The sequence below is a fragment of the Oreochromis aureus genome, linkage group 5 (assembly GCF_013358895.1).
Source record: "Oreochromis aureus strain Israel breed Guangdong linkage group 5, ZZ_aureus, whole genome shotgun sequence".
NCBI classification, from domain to species: domain Eukaryota; kingdom Metazoa; phylum Chordata; class Actinopteri; order Cichliformes; family Cichlidae; genus Oreochromis; species Oreochromis aureus.
The window spans coordinates 20,976,031-20,995,356 of NC_052946.1; the positions used below are offsets into that span (position 1 = coordinate 20,976,031).

The 19,326-nt window shown below is 37.4% G+C and overlaps 1 protein-coding gene across 1 annotated transcript; it reads left to right on the forward strand.

Annotated features, from left to right (window-relative positions):
- Positions 1-8,180: 8,180 nt before the first annotated feature.
- LOC116311347 (inter-alpha-trypsin inhibitor heavy chain H3-like) lies at positions 8,181-19,035 on the forward strand. The gene is made up of 21 exons (XM_039611950.1): positions 8,181-8,331; positions 9,347-9,507; positions 9,637-9,741; positions 9,932-10,094; positions 10,182-10,292; positions 11,934-12,062; positions 12,164-12,280; positions 12,368-12,536; positions 12,625-12,735; positions 12,890-13,071; positions 13,173-13,352; positions 13,438-13,559; positions 14,164-14,366; positions 14,769-14,846; positions 15,213-15,272; positions 15,716-15,784; positions 16,179-16,286; positions 16,443-16,611; positions 18,349-18,497; positions 18,687-18,771; positions 18,862-19,035. The coding sequence occupies exons 1-21, from the start codon at positions 8,260-8,262 to the stop codon at positions 18,974-18,976; spliced, it is 2,658 nt and encodes an 885-aa protein (XP_039467884.1). The 5' UTR covers positions 8,181-8,259; the 3' UTR covers positions 18,977-19,035.
- The last annotated feature ends 291 nt before the right edge of the window (positions 19,036-19,326 follow it).

The window sequence follows — 19,326 nt, forward strand, 5'->3', positions numbered from 1 at the left end:
CACAGTCAGTATGGTAAGCCAAGCAGTTCTGTAAAGGCACGATAAACACTTTTGGGGAACCAAAACAGATATCTTCTATATTTGCAGAATTACAGGACGCTAAATTTCCCATAATGCAACACACTAGCATCTTTACTTCATCAGGGTTGTTATCTTTCAACCTTTAAAAAAAATTATTTTCAAATTCACAAAACACATTACGCAGACTGAGTATAACACATCATAAACTTAAATGTAAAATCATTGGCATGACCCTTTAAAATTGTTTCACTTTTGCACATTAAGAGAGTAATTTAAAATTGATTATTTGTCTATAAGGCAGATCTTTAATAATGACCTAGATATTTTTTTTAATCTCCTATGCAGTAGTTTTCTTTGTGCTTTCCACTGTAACTTCTGTCTTTAAATCTAATGCTTGCAATGACAGCTAGATGTATGATTGCTTTTGCCTGCTGTATCACCTGTTTTCCCAGCACTTTCCTGACCTTGTCAGATTGATACCTTCTCAAAAAAAGCTGTACATACTTGAAGACATAAATAAATTCATTTTTGCTTGACACCACACAATATTAGTCACATACTGCTTTCATCAGTAGTCACAAGCCAAATTGTCTCTGGGTCTCTTACTCTTCTCCACTCTAATTTGCCAAAACAGTATTGCTTATTACAAATGAAAAGACAGTTGTGCAAATGCAGTTCTGGGAAAGTTATCACTCTGTATTTCATCGTACAGAAGCTAAAATCTATGTTAAAATCCATATTTCACCACTGGAATTTATATTTCACTGATAATAGGAGATATCTGAGGTGTGTACTAGGAAGTTTTTGTGTATCAGCATCTTTCCGTCAGCCATAATACACTTGACACTGCAGTTTGAAGATCATCCTGACTCTGTGACTTTAGGGTTATTTCATGTCATGCACATGTATGTGTGATTGAATTAAACATGTTATGGATGCACAAATCTATCTGGACATTCACACCTGCAGCAATAGATTAATTTAGAAATATAAGAATCTGAAGATCAAGGTAAACTTCCATCTGCAAGAAACTGATGTAAGACATTGTAACATCCTTCAAAGTGTGTTGTTATACGTTTACTTTATTCTTGCTCAGGATTAGAGTCACAGGGAAATGTAAGCTCCTTTTAATGGTTAAGGTTTATTATCTATTTTGGTGTTGTTTAGTGCTAGGTTAACATAAAATTGACGCTGTCCCATTAAGTAAATTATTCTTGTAACTTCACTTGTAATACTGTAATGTTTCAGACTTTCAGCTTTAATTCAGTCAGCTGAACAAAAAGATGGAGGAACTAAAGCATTTTTTAAAAACACAATCCCTTCATTTTAGGGGCTCAAAAGTAATTGGACAAATTAAAGAACTCAAAATCAAATGTACATTTCTAATACTTGGTTAAAAACCCTTTACTGGCAATGACAGCCTGAAGTCCTCAACTCATGGACATCACCAGATGCTGAGGAAGCTCAGCATCTGGTGATGCTCTGCCACCTTTTTATGCTCTGCCAGGCCTTCTTTCAGTTGCTGTTTGTTTGAGGGTCTTTCTCTCTAATGTATAGTCTTCAAGAAGTGAAATGCATGCTCAGTTGGGCTAAGATCAGGTGACTGACTCGGCCATTCAAGAAAATTCCTCTCCTTTGCTTTAATAAACTCCTGGGTTGCTTCGGCTATATGTTTTGGGTCATTGTCCATCAGTATTGTGACACGCCGCCATATCAATTTGATTGCATTTAGCTGGATTTGAGCAGACAATATGTCTCTGAACACCTCAGAAGTCATTCACTGCTTCTGTCCTGTGTCACATCATTAATAAACACTAGTGTCTTAGTACCAGTAGCAGCCCTGCACGCCCAAATCATCACACTGCCGCCGCCATGTTTTACAGATGATGCGGTATGCTTTGGATCATGAGCTCTTCCATGTCTTTTCCCATACTTTTTTCTTGTCAGCGTTCTGGTAGAGGTAGATCTTGGTTTCATCTGTCCAAAGAATGTTTTTCCATAACTTTGCTGGCTTTTTTAGATTTTTTTTCTTTTAGCGAAGTCCAATCTAGCCTTTCTATTCTTGAGGTTTATGAGTGGATTGGTGGTTTGAACCTTCTAGGAAACCCTCTGTATTTACTTTCATGCAGTCTTTGCTTTATGATAGACTTGGATATCAATACGCCCACCTCCTGGAGAGTGTTGTTTACTTGGTCATCTGTTGTGAGGGGGTGTCACCATGGAAATGATTCCGCGATCATCTACCACTGTTGTCTTATGTAGATGTCCAGGTTTTTTTTGCTTTGCTGAGTTCACCAGCGGTTTCTCTCTTTCTCAGGATGCACCAAACTGTAGATTTTGCCACTCCTAACATTGTAGCAATTTCTCTGATGTTTTTTTTCTTATGTTTTCACAGCTTAAAGATTCTTTCACCTGCACAGAGAGGTCCTTTGACTGCATGTTGTCTACTCACAGCAAAATCTTCCAAATGCAAGCACCACACCTCACATCATATCCAGGCCTTTTATCCTCATAACTAATAATGAAATAATGAAGGAATTGCCCACACCCGCCCATGAAATAGCCTTTGAGTCAATTATTCAATTACAATTACCCTTCATCCAGTTTGAATGTGGATACCCTCAAATGAAAGCTGAGAATCTACACATTATGTTCATGCCCATTATATAACTATAATTGGAGTATTTTTCAGTGAAAAGGTAGAAAGAAAACAAAACAAAACTTGTGTCAGCATCCAAAAATAGTCTTACCCACCTGGGGTCCGTTCTTCGTACCTCGCTTACTACATCCAAGATCAAATGACACATCCAAGATCAAATCATCGCGCCAACTTTGAGCTCGCTAATCCGGTTCTCCGAACACACCTGTTGTTGACGATTAGATAGTAGAAACATTGATCGGCAACCCTTTGATTGGTCGGCGAAGATGTCGAAGGAGCGCGCTCAGTATTTTTCGGCAGCAGAGCAAGAACTCTTGATTGAGGGATTTCAGGAGTTTCAGAGTTTAATTAAAACGCAGGGGAACACTGCAAAGGCTGCAAAAGCAAGGAGAGAGGGCTGGCAGAAAGTTGCTGACAAATTAAACTCGTAAGTAATTTATTATATTATATTACATTATATCCTCTTTCACATTAGAGCCACAACAGGACCCACTAGAACATGGGAACAAGTAAAAGTGAAATATAAGAATATTCCACAGAATGGTAATATTTATCACTTATATTGCTTTTAGTCTCTTGAAAAGAGACCCTGAAATAATCTGTTTGTTTGTTTATAACAGCAACCAAGAAAAGGGCAGAGCAAATAAAGACAGGTGGTGGTCCTGCACCCCCTCGTCACACCCCGGCTTTTTGTACTGTGACATTTATTGGCATTGTGGGTTTTTTTTGTGTGTAGTTTTACATAACACTCCATCACTTTTACCTGTTCCCATGCAAGGGGTGACTGAAGCATGCACAGTAAGTTGGGAGATATATATATATATATACATATATATATATATAGGGAGAGAGAGAGAGAGAGAGAGAGGGAGAGAGAGAGTGTTAAGTAAATAATACCCTCACGGGAAAATCGATATCTCTATGAGCACACTGTCGCTGAGCTAAAGGATCCTGTCTATCCCGCAATATCCGCTGAATTCTGAAAACTCTCCTTATCAATCTTGCACCTTCCTTGCTCGCGCGTACAAACGGACAGGACATGGCTGCGACAGACTTCCCAAATCCACCTTCGCTTTTATAGCCGTGGTCTCTCATCTTGATTACACGAAGTGTTTTACTATTACTACTCTAAAATATGAATTACATCTGAAATAATCAAATACATGAAATAGAATGATTAATAGTACATTTCCCTTTTTTTAGGAAATGACCTGTATGTATCTGTATGAAATCAATAAAAGAATCAAATACTGCATTATCTTTAGTTACATTGATAATATTTATTTATGGAAAAACAGTGGAGAAATATCGCTGTTGCTTTCGTATAAATGAAGCGGACATACCTGAGTGGCCGCGATCATCCTGTTTACATAAAGTAAGCCTGCTCCCAAGCAGGTTTACGCTTATGGATCTGTTGCTATGACAGCAAGTCCCGGATGAGCTTCGGAGAACCGAATGATCCAAGATCACGCAAAATCATCAACAATCAAATCCAGCTAACTTACTTAGCGAGGTACGAAGAACGGACCCCTGTACTATGAAGTTTACATACATTCATCCCTAGGAATGAATATCACTCTTATATTGTGCTTCTAATAATTTCTTTTAAAAAAAGACTTTAAAATGCATATTGGGTGCACAAACGTGATTTGTTTTGTATTTTCTCTAATCCACAGTGTTAACCACGTGCATACTGACTCAAATATATAAATAAAATCACTTAAATCCTTTAACAAGTGGATCTGAAAGTTCTGCAATGTCAGGGCTGGACTGGGACAAAAATCCATCAAAACAAAATGCATTTGTAAAGTAGTTTTGGTCACAATGACAAGAGGTATGTTTAGAGAAGTAAAGGTGAGGCTAAGAAACCTGAAAACTCTGTACCGCCAGTCAAGCATGGTGGTGGTAGTGTCATGGTCTGGAGCTGTTAGTGGTACTGCAACACTGCACAAAGTGGATGAAATAATGAAGCAGGACGACTCCACATATGTTGACTTGGAGGTGATTTGGACACAGCTGGGTGTTCCGACAGAACACTAATCTGAAGCACACGCCAAATACAGTTTTGGATAAAGAAAGCAAACATCTGCAATGGCCAAAGCTTCAGCCTTAATCCTATGTGGACAACACTTAAAAGCTGGCTCTATGCAAAGAAATGAATTTAAATGAACTCAGTTATGCCAATTATGCCAAGAAGAGTGGTTAAATATCCAGCCAAATTATGGCAGAAGCTTGTTAATTGCTACCAAAGCATTTGGCTTGGGTTCAATTTGCAAAACGACTTTAAACCAAATATCAATGATGGTGTATGTATAGATTTGACACTTTATGGATTAGACAAAAATTAAAATAAATGGTAAAATGGCCTGTATTTGTATAGCACTTTACTAGTCCCTAAGGACCCCAAAGCGCTTTACACAACCAGTCATCTACCCATTCACACACACATTCACACACTGGTGATGGCAAGCTACAAAATAGCTTCGAAAAATAAATTCAAAAAAGAATCCAATTCATGCTTTTTAAAGTCGTTAAAGATGAATGCTGTATTCAACCTTGGAAAAAGAACTCATAAATCATTAAAAGCCCCAAATAACCATGATATTCATGCCAGTGAAGAGCAGTGTTGGGTAAGTTACTTTAAATTAGTAACTTAGTTACATTACTAGTTACTTCTATCAAAAGTAACTCAGTTACTTCAAGTTACTCGTTACTTTCAGAGTAACTAGTTACTAGGGAAAGTAACTTTGGTTTTACTCAGAATTCTCTTGTTAATGTGTTGCTTCTGTAACTGGATACCCAGCAAGATTGCCAGTCTTCTAGCTTGCTTACTTGCCACAAGTGCACTGTGCCACCTACCAACAGAAAGGAAAAAATAATGTGCACATTATGGTAAGAAAGAAATCCCACGCCTTGACCGTCGTAGACCGCTACCATGATTCTAGCCTACGTCACAGCGTCAGGTGCGCTTTTTACATCCAACACAAAAACTGCAGTCGTGGTGCTTTCGATTGTACTCAGAACTTGGAAATTCTGCCTTCTGAATAGGAAGATGTAGGTAACACCAGACTGCAGATGAGCTGCATACAGAGCTGGACTGGGACAAAAAATCGTCCCGGGCATTTTGACTAGAGACCGGCCCACCATTATAGGAAAAATCATAAAGCCTTTGAATGAAAATAAACACTGTTGTGACAGTGATGTACACTGTTCTGATGGTATATATGTATCAATCTATCAATTGTTTGTTGTAAGACTCAGATAATTATTTCTTTAAAAGCGAGACATTTTAAATGAGAATAAGAAAGAAAAGTATTTCCTTGTGCCCCCCTTTCCCTGTTAATGCCCTACCTGCCCCCCTGGCAACACTTTGCTAGACCCACCCCTGCACAGTTACCAGCTGTCAGCTACTTAGAAAAGGATCCTGGTGTTATTTGTCTCTCAGAAACAGTTCATAACTTCCCTTCAACTCATTCATGTCACCTAAAGGTAAACCTGTTTCTCCATCACCTGTTCAGCTCTGATGATTCAGTAAGGACATCTCCTGGTTTCATCTGCATGTTTCCCTCTCACCAGATATCCAAACCGATATCATGACCAGCAGCTTTACAGCTGTGGCTCCAGCAAACATCAGCTGATACTAGAAATTAATATTAAATAAATTCTAACAACAGCTGATCAAGCTTAAACGTGCTGCCGTTGTTTAGCGCGACATCCGCTGGTTTCCTCTTTCTGGCGCAAAGTGGGCGATAAATAAACAAGAGAGACGATCAGCTGATCATTGATCAGTTTCATGATTGAAGTAGAAACAGGAGAGAGAGAGGGAGACTGAATGAGAGAAGAAGAGGCAGCTGTGCAGCAAAGACACAGAATAAATCCAGCTTTGTGTCTTTTTCATTGTAGCTGAAGTCCGGGACAAACTGTGTTCCTTTTCACCTCAGTACGAAACGCGTAATATTTTCTCTGAATACGAGACGATTCTGTTTTTTAGGGGACGGTTGGCAACTCTAATAATTAACCGTATGAATAAAATAAAGTTCAATATCAGTAACATAGCACCCACACAGCTGTATAGAAACTCCGTCATGCTAGCTAGCACGCAGTACGAAAAAGTCAGCATAAGGAAAATAAACTCCACCTAAACTTGGTTTATATCTGACCCAGATAGACTGCAGGTCATAACTTCTTACCTGAAGTTCAGTTCACCTGACACACGGACCGGCGGCCGCTTCGGGTCTCTCCTCTTGCCTCCCTTTTCCTTCATCCACCTGCTGGCCTCCACCTATGGGCTCAAAATGTGGTCATAAATATTTTGTACTTGTAAATCAGGATTTGTATGTGTAAAAAGAATTTGTGTGTGTGTAAAAAAGATTTGTATGTGTAAAAAGAATTTGTGCGTGTGTAAAAAAGATTTGTATGTGTAAAAAGAATTTGTGCGTGCGTAAAAAAGATTTGTATGTGTAAAAAGAATTTGTGCGTGCGTAAAAAAGATTTGTATGTGTAAAAAAGATTTGTGTGTGGACTCACCAAACTCGGACGACCACAGACTGTTTTCCTTCCTGGTGATGAAGGAAAACGCTGGGTTGGCAAGTAAAAGGGCATTTATTCCCTTCAAGGACCTGCAGTTCAAAAAAGTGCCCCTCCGACAGCCAAACCCATCTGTTCTCTGATTGGATTGTTACATTTGTGATTGACATGACATTGACCAATCAGATGACAGGAAGAAAAATAGGGTCAAAATTCGTACTTGTAACTTGCAGGGTTTTTTTTGGCTAAGTCCACACACAAATCTTTTTTACACATACAAATCGTTTTTACACACGCACAAATTCTTTTTACACATACAAATCCTGATTTACAAGTACAAAATATTTATGACCACATTTTGAGCCCATACTCCACCACTTGCTAATGTTACTGAATCTGTGGAAGCTCAGCGATATCCACCACACGAAGTAACGAGTAACGAGCCTATCTAAATCCCAGTAACGAGTAACGCGTTCCTGGTTTTGGCATAATAACTAGTTACCGTGCTCGTTACCATAATAATAACGTAGTTACTGTAACGTGTTACTTAATAACGCGTTAGTCCCAACACTGGTGATGAGTGTCTTATAATGTCTAATGCTTGCAATGAAACCTAAGGCTGTTTTTCCCAGCACCTTTCAGATGGTTTCAGAATGGCACAGTCTCAACTACATACTTTAAGTCATAAATATTTTTTTTGCCCTAAACAAAACATTATTAGTTACAGTCACTAGTAGAGAAAAGACAAATTATTGCCAAGACAGGAAACAGAATTTCCTGTCACTAATGAAAAGACAGCTGTGGGACCAAAGTCCTGGTAAAGTGCACAGGTTTGACCCTCAATGTAAACATGAACTCCCACAGAAACTGCTGGACTTCTGGTAAATTACTGATTTAGTTATGTGAGTGGGTGTTTTTGTCACAGTTGTTGAAACTTGAGATAGGGAAAACAGAGTTTGAACTTTAAAAAAATAGGTACACAATAACGCTGTCCTTGTTTGAGTTCAAAAGAGTGTTCTGGCTGTTTTGCTGGCATTTTGGTTGGAGGCATCATGGGGAGAACTGTGGTGCAAATCACCCTCATTGGACTCCTGCTGGCTTTGGCTTCCACACTGCCAAACAAGGTAAGTTCAGTACACATAAAGGGCAGCAACAGCATTTCAATATAAGAAAATCCTTAAAAAGTACTATTTATATTTCACAGATAATAAGAGATATATAAGGTCCATTGGTTTTTATCTCGCTTGGCGTCTTTCTGTCAGGTGAAATACACTGAACTCTGCAGGGTGAAGGTCCTTTTGACTTCTTCCTTCCGGGTTATTTCATGTCGATCCTATTACATGATAACAGTTTAACATAAGGACTGGAATAAGCTTAAGCTTTTAAGTAACAGATAGAAGATAATGTAATGACACCTGAAGTGAAGAAATCCTGAATGTGTGCATGTTTACTTTATCCTTTGTCAAGGGTCAGAGTATAAAGTAGTCTATTAGGTCATTTTAACGTTTAAAGCTAGGCATTTAATTACAGTGATGGTTAGTGTTAGGTTAAGCGATTTATGTCCCATTAATTGATTTATTCTTATGTATGTGTTTTCATGATTTGGAAAGACCTTGAGAATCAACTTTATGCATAAAAAGTATTCAGGGAATAAACGTAGAGTGAATTAGCTTTTGGTATATCCCATGAACACTAAATGAAAAAAATTAAAATTTCTGTATTTAGACCAATGAGATTCCACATCATCCACAAAAACAAAACAAAACAAAGCAAAAATCAACACACAGCAAAGTGTAAAACTCTGTTTCCATGTATTTACTGCATCCTGGTGAATTGTTGGTATTTATCAGGTTGCAATAAATATTTGATAATTTATTGTATCCAACAGCTGCAGTGCGTCAGCTGGTGATTTTATTAATGATTTTATTATTTCATTTATTAATTTATTTATTTCCATGTGTTGATGTTTTCCAGCACATAACCAGTCACATTTCTTGGTGTGGATGTGTATCTATTTCCCTTATGGTGATGATATCATCCAAAAACAAATTATTTTTCAGCTAAATTTGACCTTTGGTCAGCTGCTAAGCTCAGTTAAGCATTATTGTTTGGTGAAACGTGCCTCCTGTGTTTGCTCAGGATGACTGGGACATCTACAGCTTTCACATCAACTCCACAGTGACCAGTCGTTATGCCACCACTGTCATCACAAGCCGTGTGGCCAATCGTATGAACGAATCAAAGGAAATTGAATTCCATGTTCGGATTCCCAAGAATGCCTTCATCAGTAAATTTCGAATGTGTGTGAAGTTAAAATGATCTGTAACCATCCAGAGACATTTGCAAATAAATAATTTTTAACTGAAGAGCAAATTACAGGATATTCAGTAGTGTGTATTTACACAAGGGCTTTTCTTGGTCCTCTTCAGGTTTATCGATGGCCAAGTTTATGATGGTGTTGTGAAAGCTAAGGAGCAAGCTCAGCAGCAGTACACTGAAGCTGTGTCCCGTGGTGAAAGTGCTGGACTTGTCAGGTATTAACTAAATGATAAATTATACGTATTGTTCTTGGTCTGTTCTTGTGTTTTCTCTTCTTTCTTCATTTTCTAAATGAGTGTTAATTGTGATTAGGAAAATATAATTTGAGTTAACCTTATTCCCTGCTCAAGTTTAAACTACAGCCATAATTACAATTTAGTGAGAAAATTATTATTTCTGCTTTAGTTCTGTAGGAAGGACTCTGGAGGAATTTAAGACCTCTGTAACTGTGGCTGCTCACAAAAAGGTCACTTTTGAACTCACATATGAGGAACTGATGAAACGCACACATGGCAAGTATGAGCTGCAAATTCATGCTCGACCCATGCAGCCTGTCAGAGACTTCAAGGTGATTGTCTTGTTGGTATCTATTAGTGAAAAAATAACAGCACACATGATGAGATATTTTGTTTTATTATATTGTATTTATTACCAGGTGGATGTGCACATTCACGAGGAAGCTGGCATCAGTTTCATCGATGTAAAAGGAGGCCTGAGCACCAAAGCCCTCGCTAATGCCATCACCAAAACACATGCAGATAAACAGGTACTGAAATCTTTTTGTTGTAAAACAGTAAAAAAACATGAGCTTTCTAACAAGAGACAGTTTGAGGTACTAACAGGTTGTTATTCATTTGCAGTAAGAGGGAGTTTGATCTCAGTGTAAAATGTATGACTATAAAATGAGTAAAATGCACAAATAATCATCACGGTAACTATGATATTTCTTCCAACATTATGGCTCATTTCTCATCCTTGTACACAATAAATGCTAGCAAAGTTCTAATGTCTGGCATAATGTAGATAGCAGCACATTGTGCTTCAAAATCGTAAAAATCCTACAGCAGTTTATTAACTAGAGATCACTTGGAAGAACTGAACATGATTTACAGAATTTACATGAGATACAGAATTGGATTAATAATTATTTGGCGATTAGATTCTGATGAACCATCATAGTAGAATGAGATCCCAGCAATGATAGGCATAAGGACCCCCATGGATTCTAGATGCCGGTGGTGGTGAAGGTGAAGATGGAGACATGGATGCGCTTCTGAATGATCAGTCGGAGGTGGACATGGTGATGAGACAGGCTGGATGAATGAACGGCAGAAGATAACTGAGATTTAAAACACACCAAACAAAGTCTGATTGGCTCTTAAAAGGTGGGGAAGAAAATGATTGGACTAGAAAAATGCTGTCAGCACCAGTGTTTGGGTCATTATTCAAGAAAAATCAACACAATACTTAACAAAAAAAGTAATGTAGAACATTACTTTCTTACTCGCAGGAGAAGGTAATTTGTTACATCCATCCATCCATTGGCTTCCGCTTATCCTTTCCAGGGTCGCGGGGGGCGCTGGAGCCTATCCCAGCTGTCATAGGGCGAGAGGCGGGGTACACCCTGGACAGGTCGCCGGTCTGTCGCAGGGCCAACACACAGGGACAGACAACCATTCACGCTCACATTCACTCACACATTCACACCTAGTGACAATTTGGATTATCCATTTAACCTATCCCCACAAGCTGCATGTCTTTGGACGGTGGGAGGAAGCCGGAGTACCCGGAGGGAACCCACGCAAACATGGGGAGAACATGCAAACTCCACACAGAAAGACCCCGGCCTGATGGTGGAATTGAACTCAGGACCTTCTTGCTGTGCAGCAACAGTGCTAACCACCGTGCCACCGTGCTGCCCGTAATTTGTTACATTACTTGTTAAATTACGTTATCATCACTCCATAAAATGACCTGAAACAGTTACATAATTACCAGAAAACAACAGAAACCTGAGGCTAAACTCCCACACACTAACACAGATCCCACAGTCTTGCTTTTAGTGTTTATAGATCAACACAAAGCAGAGAAAAAACAGCCCAAACAGACTAGAAAAGAGGCTGGTTTCCAAATCTTCTTAATATATGTTTTTTTCCGTACATGGCTAAGTTTTAACCCGCATTTGTCTTTGCAGCAGTGAAGTGTTTTTGGTTTTCTGAAGTGTTCATGATGCAGTGGTTCTCATACATATAAAGTTTTCTTTATATAAAAACAGAATTTCAGTGGTTTACTAACCCTTTAATTCTGTTTGCATTTACATTTTCAGCAGACCATGTACACAGAAAATAAAATCACTGACATCGCTCTCTTCCAAGTTTCTAAACACTGTGATTCACTCTGTTTCCAGGCGTGGGTGTATTTCTATCCAACAGTCGACCAACAGAAAATGTGTGACAGCTGTGGAGATCAGGGTATGAATGGAGATCTGGTTATTGTTTATGATGTTAACAGGGACAATGGACTGGGACACATCAAGGTAAATCCTGGTCTTTTAGCGACACAAACTGTATGATTTGGACTAAAAAGCCTCTTGAATAATCCTATAACCAGTTTTTTTTTAAAATAACTCCACCTTAGAAATCTGACGGGTACTTTGTTCATCATTTTGCTCCATCTGATCTTCCTCGGATACCAAAAAATGTCGTCTTTGTTATTGATCAAAGTGGCTCAATGCATGGCAGAAAAATTGAGCAGGTAAAGTATTTGAAGCGTCTGTTTCTGATATTATTTTATTTATACTTTTAAGTAACAAATGTCTGTAAATTATGTTTTCTTATCCAGACGAGGATCGCATTAGTCCACATTTTGAATGATCTGGCAGAAGATGACTACTTTGGTCTGATCACTTTTGATGGCAACATTTTTCATTGGAAGCAAGAACTCGTTCAGGCCAACAGCAAAAACCTGGAAAGTGCCAAAAACTTTGCACGCAATATTCAAGACAGAGGATGTGAGATTTTGTATTAAATACATATTTTGAAATATAAACAATTGGCCAATGAACAGTGTACTAAGACTTTGTTGTTGTTGCATTGCAGCCACAGACATAAATGAAGCAGTGTTACAAGGAGCACGTATGCTGAATGAACATAACAGAGAAGGTTCAGCATCTATCCTTATACTCCTCACAGATGGAGACCCAACCTCAGGTTATAATAAAGCACATCTGTAAACAAATGTACACAAAGATTTCATGAAATTGGGGCGTTTGTGAGCTTATTGTGATTAACTGTCCTTATTTATTATGAATTATAAGATTACATTATTTCTGAGCTGAGCTGACTGTGTCTTGTGTCTTTTCAGGGGTGACAAATCTGGAGAAAATCCAGTCAAATGTAAGACAGGCTATTGCAGGCAAATTCCCACTGTACTGTCTTGGTTTTGGTTTTGATGTTGATTTTAATTTCCTTGAGAAAATGTCACTGCAAAATAACGGTGTGGCACGGCGGATTTATGAAGACTCTGATGCTGATTTACAGCTGAAGGTATTTAAATTATAGATACTCTTTTATGTGATTTGAAACCCTGAGAATTGAAAGAAAAGAAAGAGCATGATTTGTATCACTTCCACGCTGTATGTCAACAGGGTTTCTATGAAGAGGTGGCCACACCTCTACTGACAGATGTGACAATGATCTATGTGGGTGGGACCAATCTAACCCAGACTAACTTCAGTCACTATTATAATGGTTCTGAGATTGTGGTGGCCGGTGAGATCACAGATAACAACATTGAAACCTTCACCCCTCAAGTTGTGGCCATTTCAGTAAGAATCAATCCAAAGGACTTATCAGCAGAACTCTTCCTAAACCTTTGTATGATAGACTGACGATACACTTAATTTCTTACAGAGTAATAGAAGAATAATATTCTCTAACCCAAATGAAACTGTGGAATCCACTGGAACAGTGTCTGATGACCATATCCAGAGGGTTTGGGCGTACCTCACAGTTAAACAGCTACTGGACAAAGAGTGAGTATGATATATGCCATCTTTCCACTTTTTTTTCTTTTAAAGTAATGAGCTTATTTTAAAGTGTAGCAACACAAATCTAAACTAAGTAGTTGTAGATTGGCACAGCAAACCTGAGATTTTGGGTAAGGCTCATCATAATTTACCTGAGAACGAAGCCTTTAAATGGTTTGTTCAGTCCACGGCCCAAAAGATTCTGTTTTGAACACCTTTAAATATTTGTTAGGAAAATACTGCACAGTTTCCAGTTTTAATGGTGATATGAGATGGTAACAATATACCACCACTTTTAATCCTATTTAATTTTTTTGTGTACTTTTTAACCGGTTGACTCTGGACTAAAGGCTGACCTCCAAAGTAAATTTATTTCTTGAACTCAGGGGCGTCACAGCTGTTGTGATACAACTGCAAACCCGTCTTGCAGGAAGTAGTATATTACTTTATCCATTTTCATAATTCAAACGGTGCTTCAGGTTTGTAACCCTTTATCAATATTTTCAACATACTGGATTATCTGTGGACATGGAAACATTTTTTTTTAATTACTTAATTACATTTGACTTCCATGTCAAATCCCATATTCATTTAATCCTTTGTGACACAGGCTTCAGTTATCTGGACCTGAAAAAGACGAGGTGAAGAAGGAGGCTTTGGAGCTGTCACTGAAGTATAGTTTTGTGACCCCTCTCACATCCATGGTGGTTACAAAGCCTCCAGGAGAGAACACAGATGTGCTTCATAAACCCAAGGAAGGCGAAACATCACAGAGAAGGCAGTTCACTGGAGTTCGAGCAAAACCTGTTTCTGGTAATGGCTTTAGTGATTGTTTTGTTGGTGATCAACACAACCAGACAATGTAAAATCAGTAGTGTTCAGCATCACCTTTCCTATAACAGGTAAAGATCAAGTAGGAAGATTAGTAAATTTGGATCAATTCAGTTAATTATTTGTTGTTTCTCTGTCACATAAACGAGAACCATTTAGTATTTAGCATTTAACTAGTAGAAAATGTAGAAAAATAGAAAACTAAACAGTTATATAAAACGATTACAAGCTAATAATAAAAATTATTACAGGTAAAGTTTCTATTTAGTGTTCTGTTTGTGGTTAAATATGAAAACAGTGATGTATTGTCTGAAGTCATAAAGTATTCACCAGACGTTTGTAATATTCTTGTATGTAACTAATGTTGTCTGAATTTTTTTATAGGTCGTGGTATGCTCAAGTTCCATCATGCTCCTGTTAAACCCCCCAGGTTTCGTGGTGCTGTACAGAAAAATGCTCGTGGTATAGTATTGCGTGGATGACATACTGAAAATACAAAAAAGTGTCTTTCATATGAATAGGTTTTATATGACTTTTTTGCCTCTTTATGTTTTAGATACCAAACTTATACCAAACTATATGTCTGGCACCTTCAATTAAAATTCACCCCTCACTTGTTTCATCTCTCTTTTTTGTGTGTGCATAATTTTCAGCTATATAGAGCAGTTACAAGATGTTATCAAATAACAGAAATTATTAGAATTACAATAAGTGTGTTTTTTGTTTGAGGTTAAAGTACGAGAACAGTGATGTCTGAAGTTATACAAAATTCACCAGAGCTTTGCAAAATTCTTGTACATAACTAATGTTGTCTGAATTTTTTTGTAGTTCCTAAACTCCGTGTCAAGAGTCTAGACCCTTCTAGTCATTTTCCACAGGCAACTCATGGTATAGTATTGCATGGATGGCATACTTTTTTTTCTTTTGATAGAATTAATGATTTTACAGGGGATTTTATAAATGGCATCTGCAGGTTAAACTAAGATACTTCCCCAACTGATGACTTAAACAAAGGAAATTATTTTTGTTGGTGTAAATATTTGCCATAGAATAAAGTGTGTATTTATAGCTTGATGTTTAATATAAGAACATACATTTTTTGTCCAAAGTCATTCAATATCCCATGTTCTATGGGATATTGTATTTGTTTTAAATGTTATATACCTATGTGGTATGTGACTTTTGTTGCCATGATGCCAGGTCTCTCTTGGAAATGAGATTTTAAATCTCAATGAGATTTTTACCTGAATAAATAAAGGACTAATAATAATAATATCCATCAGAGCTTTGCAATATTACTGTGCGTAACTATTGTCTAAATGTATTTGTAGCTCCTGCTCCCCCTGTCCCTGTGTCCACGGTCCTCCCTACAACTATCAATGTCCCATGGCCAACTGATGGTATTGTATCTTATTGATAGCATAAAGATAGATGAAGATCCTCAGAGAGGATTTTGTAAATGGCATTTAAAGGTTAAAATATAAACAAAAACATATCATCACGATACTTCCTCACCTGATTACTTAAACAAAGAAAATGATTTGTATTATGTCTATTTTCTAAAATTGTGTATTTGTGGTATGAGGTGTTGTTCTTTTACATATATATGTATAAAATTAATTTCCATGTTTAAAAAACCTTGAATGTGTTTTTTCGATGTTTACTTCCCAAATGACAAAACATTTTTAAAGTGACTAATATGTGAAAACAGTAAAGTTGGTGTTGAATGTTAAGCTTCTTATTTTCAGGAACAGAGTTTCTATATATTGACTCTGTGTGTCTATGTGTATCTAGTTCCTCTTCTCCACAGGTTTTTAATAAATACTAAGAATCAGACTGTTCCATTGTGCTTTGATGTCAGTGGCTCACTACAACTTAAACTACTTCACCATCCCAGTGAGGGTCAGTAGTGTTAACTTTTCCTAATTTAATGAACCCTGATAGATTTTTTTCCTTTCATGCATAATAAAATCTTACCATTCTTATTTCTCATTAGCATTTTAATATAATCCCCAGTTTGTGAAGTGTGTTAAGAGCTGCATTTCTCTTTTGTTTTAGAGCTGTTTGTGAATGGTGAGCTTGATTCAGTTGTGAATGGAGGCTTCAACAGTATTTTTATACACTTCCAAACTGACCATCATGTTGAGATTGACTCCAGGGGCGTGACTGTACGAGAAGGACAGACAGTGGCACATCACACTGGACAGGACACCATCACAGCTGGGAGGTAATCTTGCAATATAATGGTACAAACTCATGTTCTCAGTATTGTATACAGATATGTAACTTCACTTTTTCCAAGAAGTATAGGAGATGACGAATCCTAAATTAGCTTACATGTGTCAGACTGAACAAGAGAATTAACAAGCAACAAATTGAGTTATCACTGATTTTTATTTGTACTGATTAAACATATGAAATGTTTTTTAGTGAGATCTAGTTTGTTAAACAGACCCTTCAACAAAGTTAGTAGTTTACTTTGATCGCTACTTTTTATGTTGAGCTAAGTTCAGTCTATGGATTTATATTCACTGTGCAGATAGAATAGTATTCATCTCCCAACACTTAACAAAAAAGTGAAAACGAGTGCTTTCCAAAATGACACAGATAACATAAATCCTCTTAGTTTTCTTTCAGCAACAGGTGTTCAAATGCAGAGCAAATTGGCTGCACAACATTATTCTTAAGATAAGATAAGATAAGATGGCCTTTATTAGTCCCACAGGTGGGAAATTTGTTTTGTTACAGCAAAAGTGCAAAGTTATGTAGCAGAAATTAGAAAACACTGGAATGCAATAAAATACAATAAAATAAAATAAAATAATATATACAATAGAATAAAATAGAAATACAAATACTATATACAACTGAGTAGGAAAATACAAAAACACAACTTCGTCAGAAGAAGAATTGCACATATAGCAGTCAACAGTCAACTTAAAATGCTTTCTAAAACTGATGCTTACATTAAAGGTTCTGTACACCCACAAAAGTGGAACTTTTTTTTTTTGTCAGGGACACAAACTCTTCTCATCTTCAGAATTACAAGATTTGTCTTTGTTGGTGTTTGTGTTTGTACATCTTGGACACTTTCTCCTTAGCTTTGTTTTGGGAAACAATTTTCATCTTTTATTTCATTATAGTCCATAAAATTGTGGCTCTTCGTAATGCCTATAATAGTTTTGGAAGTATAATCTGAGCGTCACAGTGCTGCCTGCTAAATGCAGAAAAAAAGATGAAAAAAGGTGGCAAATTATTTTTAAATATTATTCCCATTGCTACTTATCTAAGAAATTTGTGATTGAGGAAGTTATGATAAATATGAAATGATTGAGAGTAAGTTTTTTTTTCTTTGGCGATTTAGCATCAAATTATGTCACCTGTTGATTTCTGAAATTTTGTTTTAAAGCCTGGCATGTAGTTGGAAAGACGAGATGTGATAAGGAGGGGGAGGCCTGACTGGGAAACCACACACTTACTGGCAAATGACTTGTGACTGATAACTCATTAGCCAATGATAAAGACCAGTTTTTACACAGCACTACTCTACTGCAGCACACAAAACACTTTATACAACTTGCCTCATTCAACAATATTCCTAGCTTTTTAATGCAAGTGCTTTTCTTTCTAACATCAACGCTAAATGGAGAGCAACTTCGCATTACCCGCAAGCGAGCATTTGATGTTGGATGCTGTGCATCTTTGAACGTGTTGCCTGTGGAAAAATAGGCCTATAGTATGACTTGACTGCTGTAACTAAAGGGATCTTGTGAGACTAGCAAACCTTTCAAGTTTCAAAATGAATTTGCTCTTAGGCACGATAGTCAGCCTGTGGGTCCTCTCATATTACAGAGGTTTAATTATTATTGTACATGTGCAGGGCAACAATCAGACAAAATATGTGAAATGCTCAGAACCTTTACAGAGCTTTAAAAAAGTTCATATGAACTCCATATCTTTGCAGTGTGACAGTGGTTGTGCACAACAACAAAATACATGTTACAGCTGGAAAGATGCGCCTGGTGATCTTAGTTCATGAGAAGAATGGCAACAAATTCCTTTGGCCAGTTTTAAGAAAGCATCGCTCGGCCGACGACTCTGAAGGACTTTTAGGTGAGTGGAAGGTTTTTGTGTATGTGTGAATATTCGCTGCATGAGCTGGAGAATTGTGTATATAGTTAGGAAAAAACAGTTTACACTCAGCAGTGGTGGTTTCTGCAAAAATATCTTGATGGTGGGTCTGTTTTAGTATCTGGTTCTAAATGTCAGTTCCTGTCTTATTGTTTGACTCCCTTTTTCCAGCTGTAAAGCCAGCAGTGTATGAGGTGGTGCAGCAAGTTCCTGTCACAAAACTAAAGATTAAAAACCAAGAGACAGATGTTACAAGGTACATTTTTGTAATGTTTTCAGTTTCTTCATTCAAAACAGAAAGCCATTTAAGATTCCACCCATAATCTTTTTTCTTTTTCTTTTGTAGTGACAGCGCTACTGACTACAGTAGCGACCCTCCTGTCACAAAGAACTGCTGGCTTATGTCTGCTGACTCTGCCCTGCAGAGACCACTGGCAGATTTTTCCGTGGCACAACTTTAAGTGTGAATTATGTTGAATTATGAATATTAACAAATAAAAAGTATCAGTTTAAAAAAGAACAATTTAAAACTTATTCAGTGTTGGTCTCAGAATGTATGTCTATGTAATGGGGGAAGGCTTTAGGACCCAGGGGACCAAAGGAAGGTAATCAAAGAGGAAGTAGCAGCAAGTGTCTTCTCTCCTTTGTTTAGATGTGCCATCCTGGAAAATTGTGGTTTTGGTATATTACAACATTTTTAAGAGTTTGCTGAGTAGATCGATAATACTGCCCTTCAGTACGATTCAAGTAATGATTAAAAGGACAAAATGATTAATCAAGTTGCACTGCAAACATAGTCAGTTGGAGGACA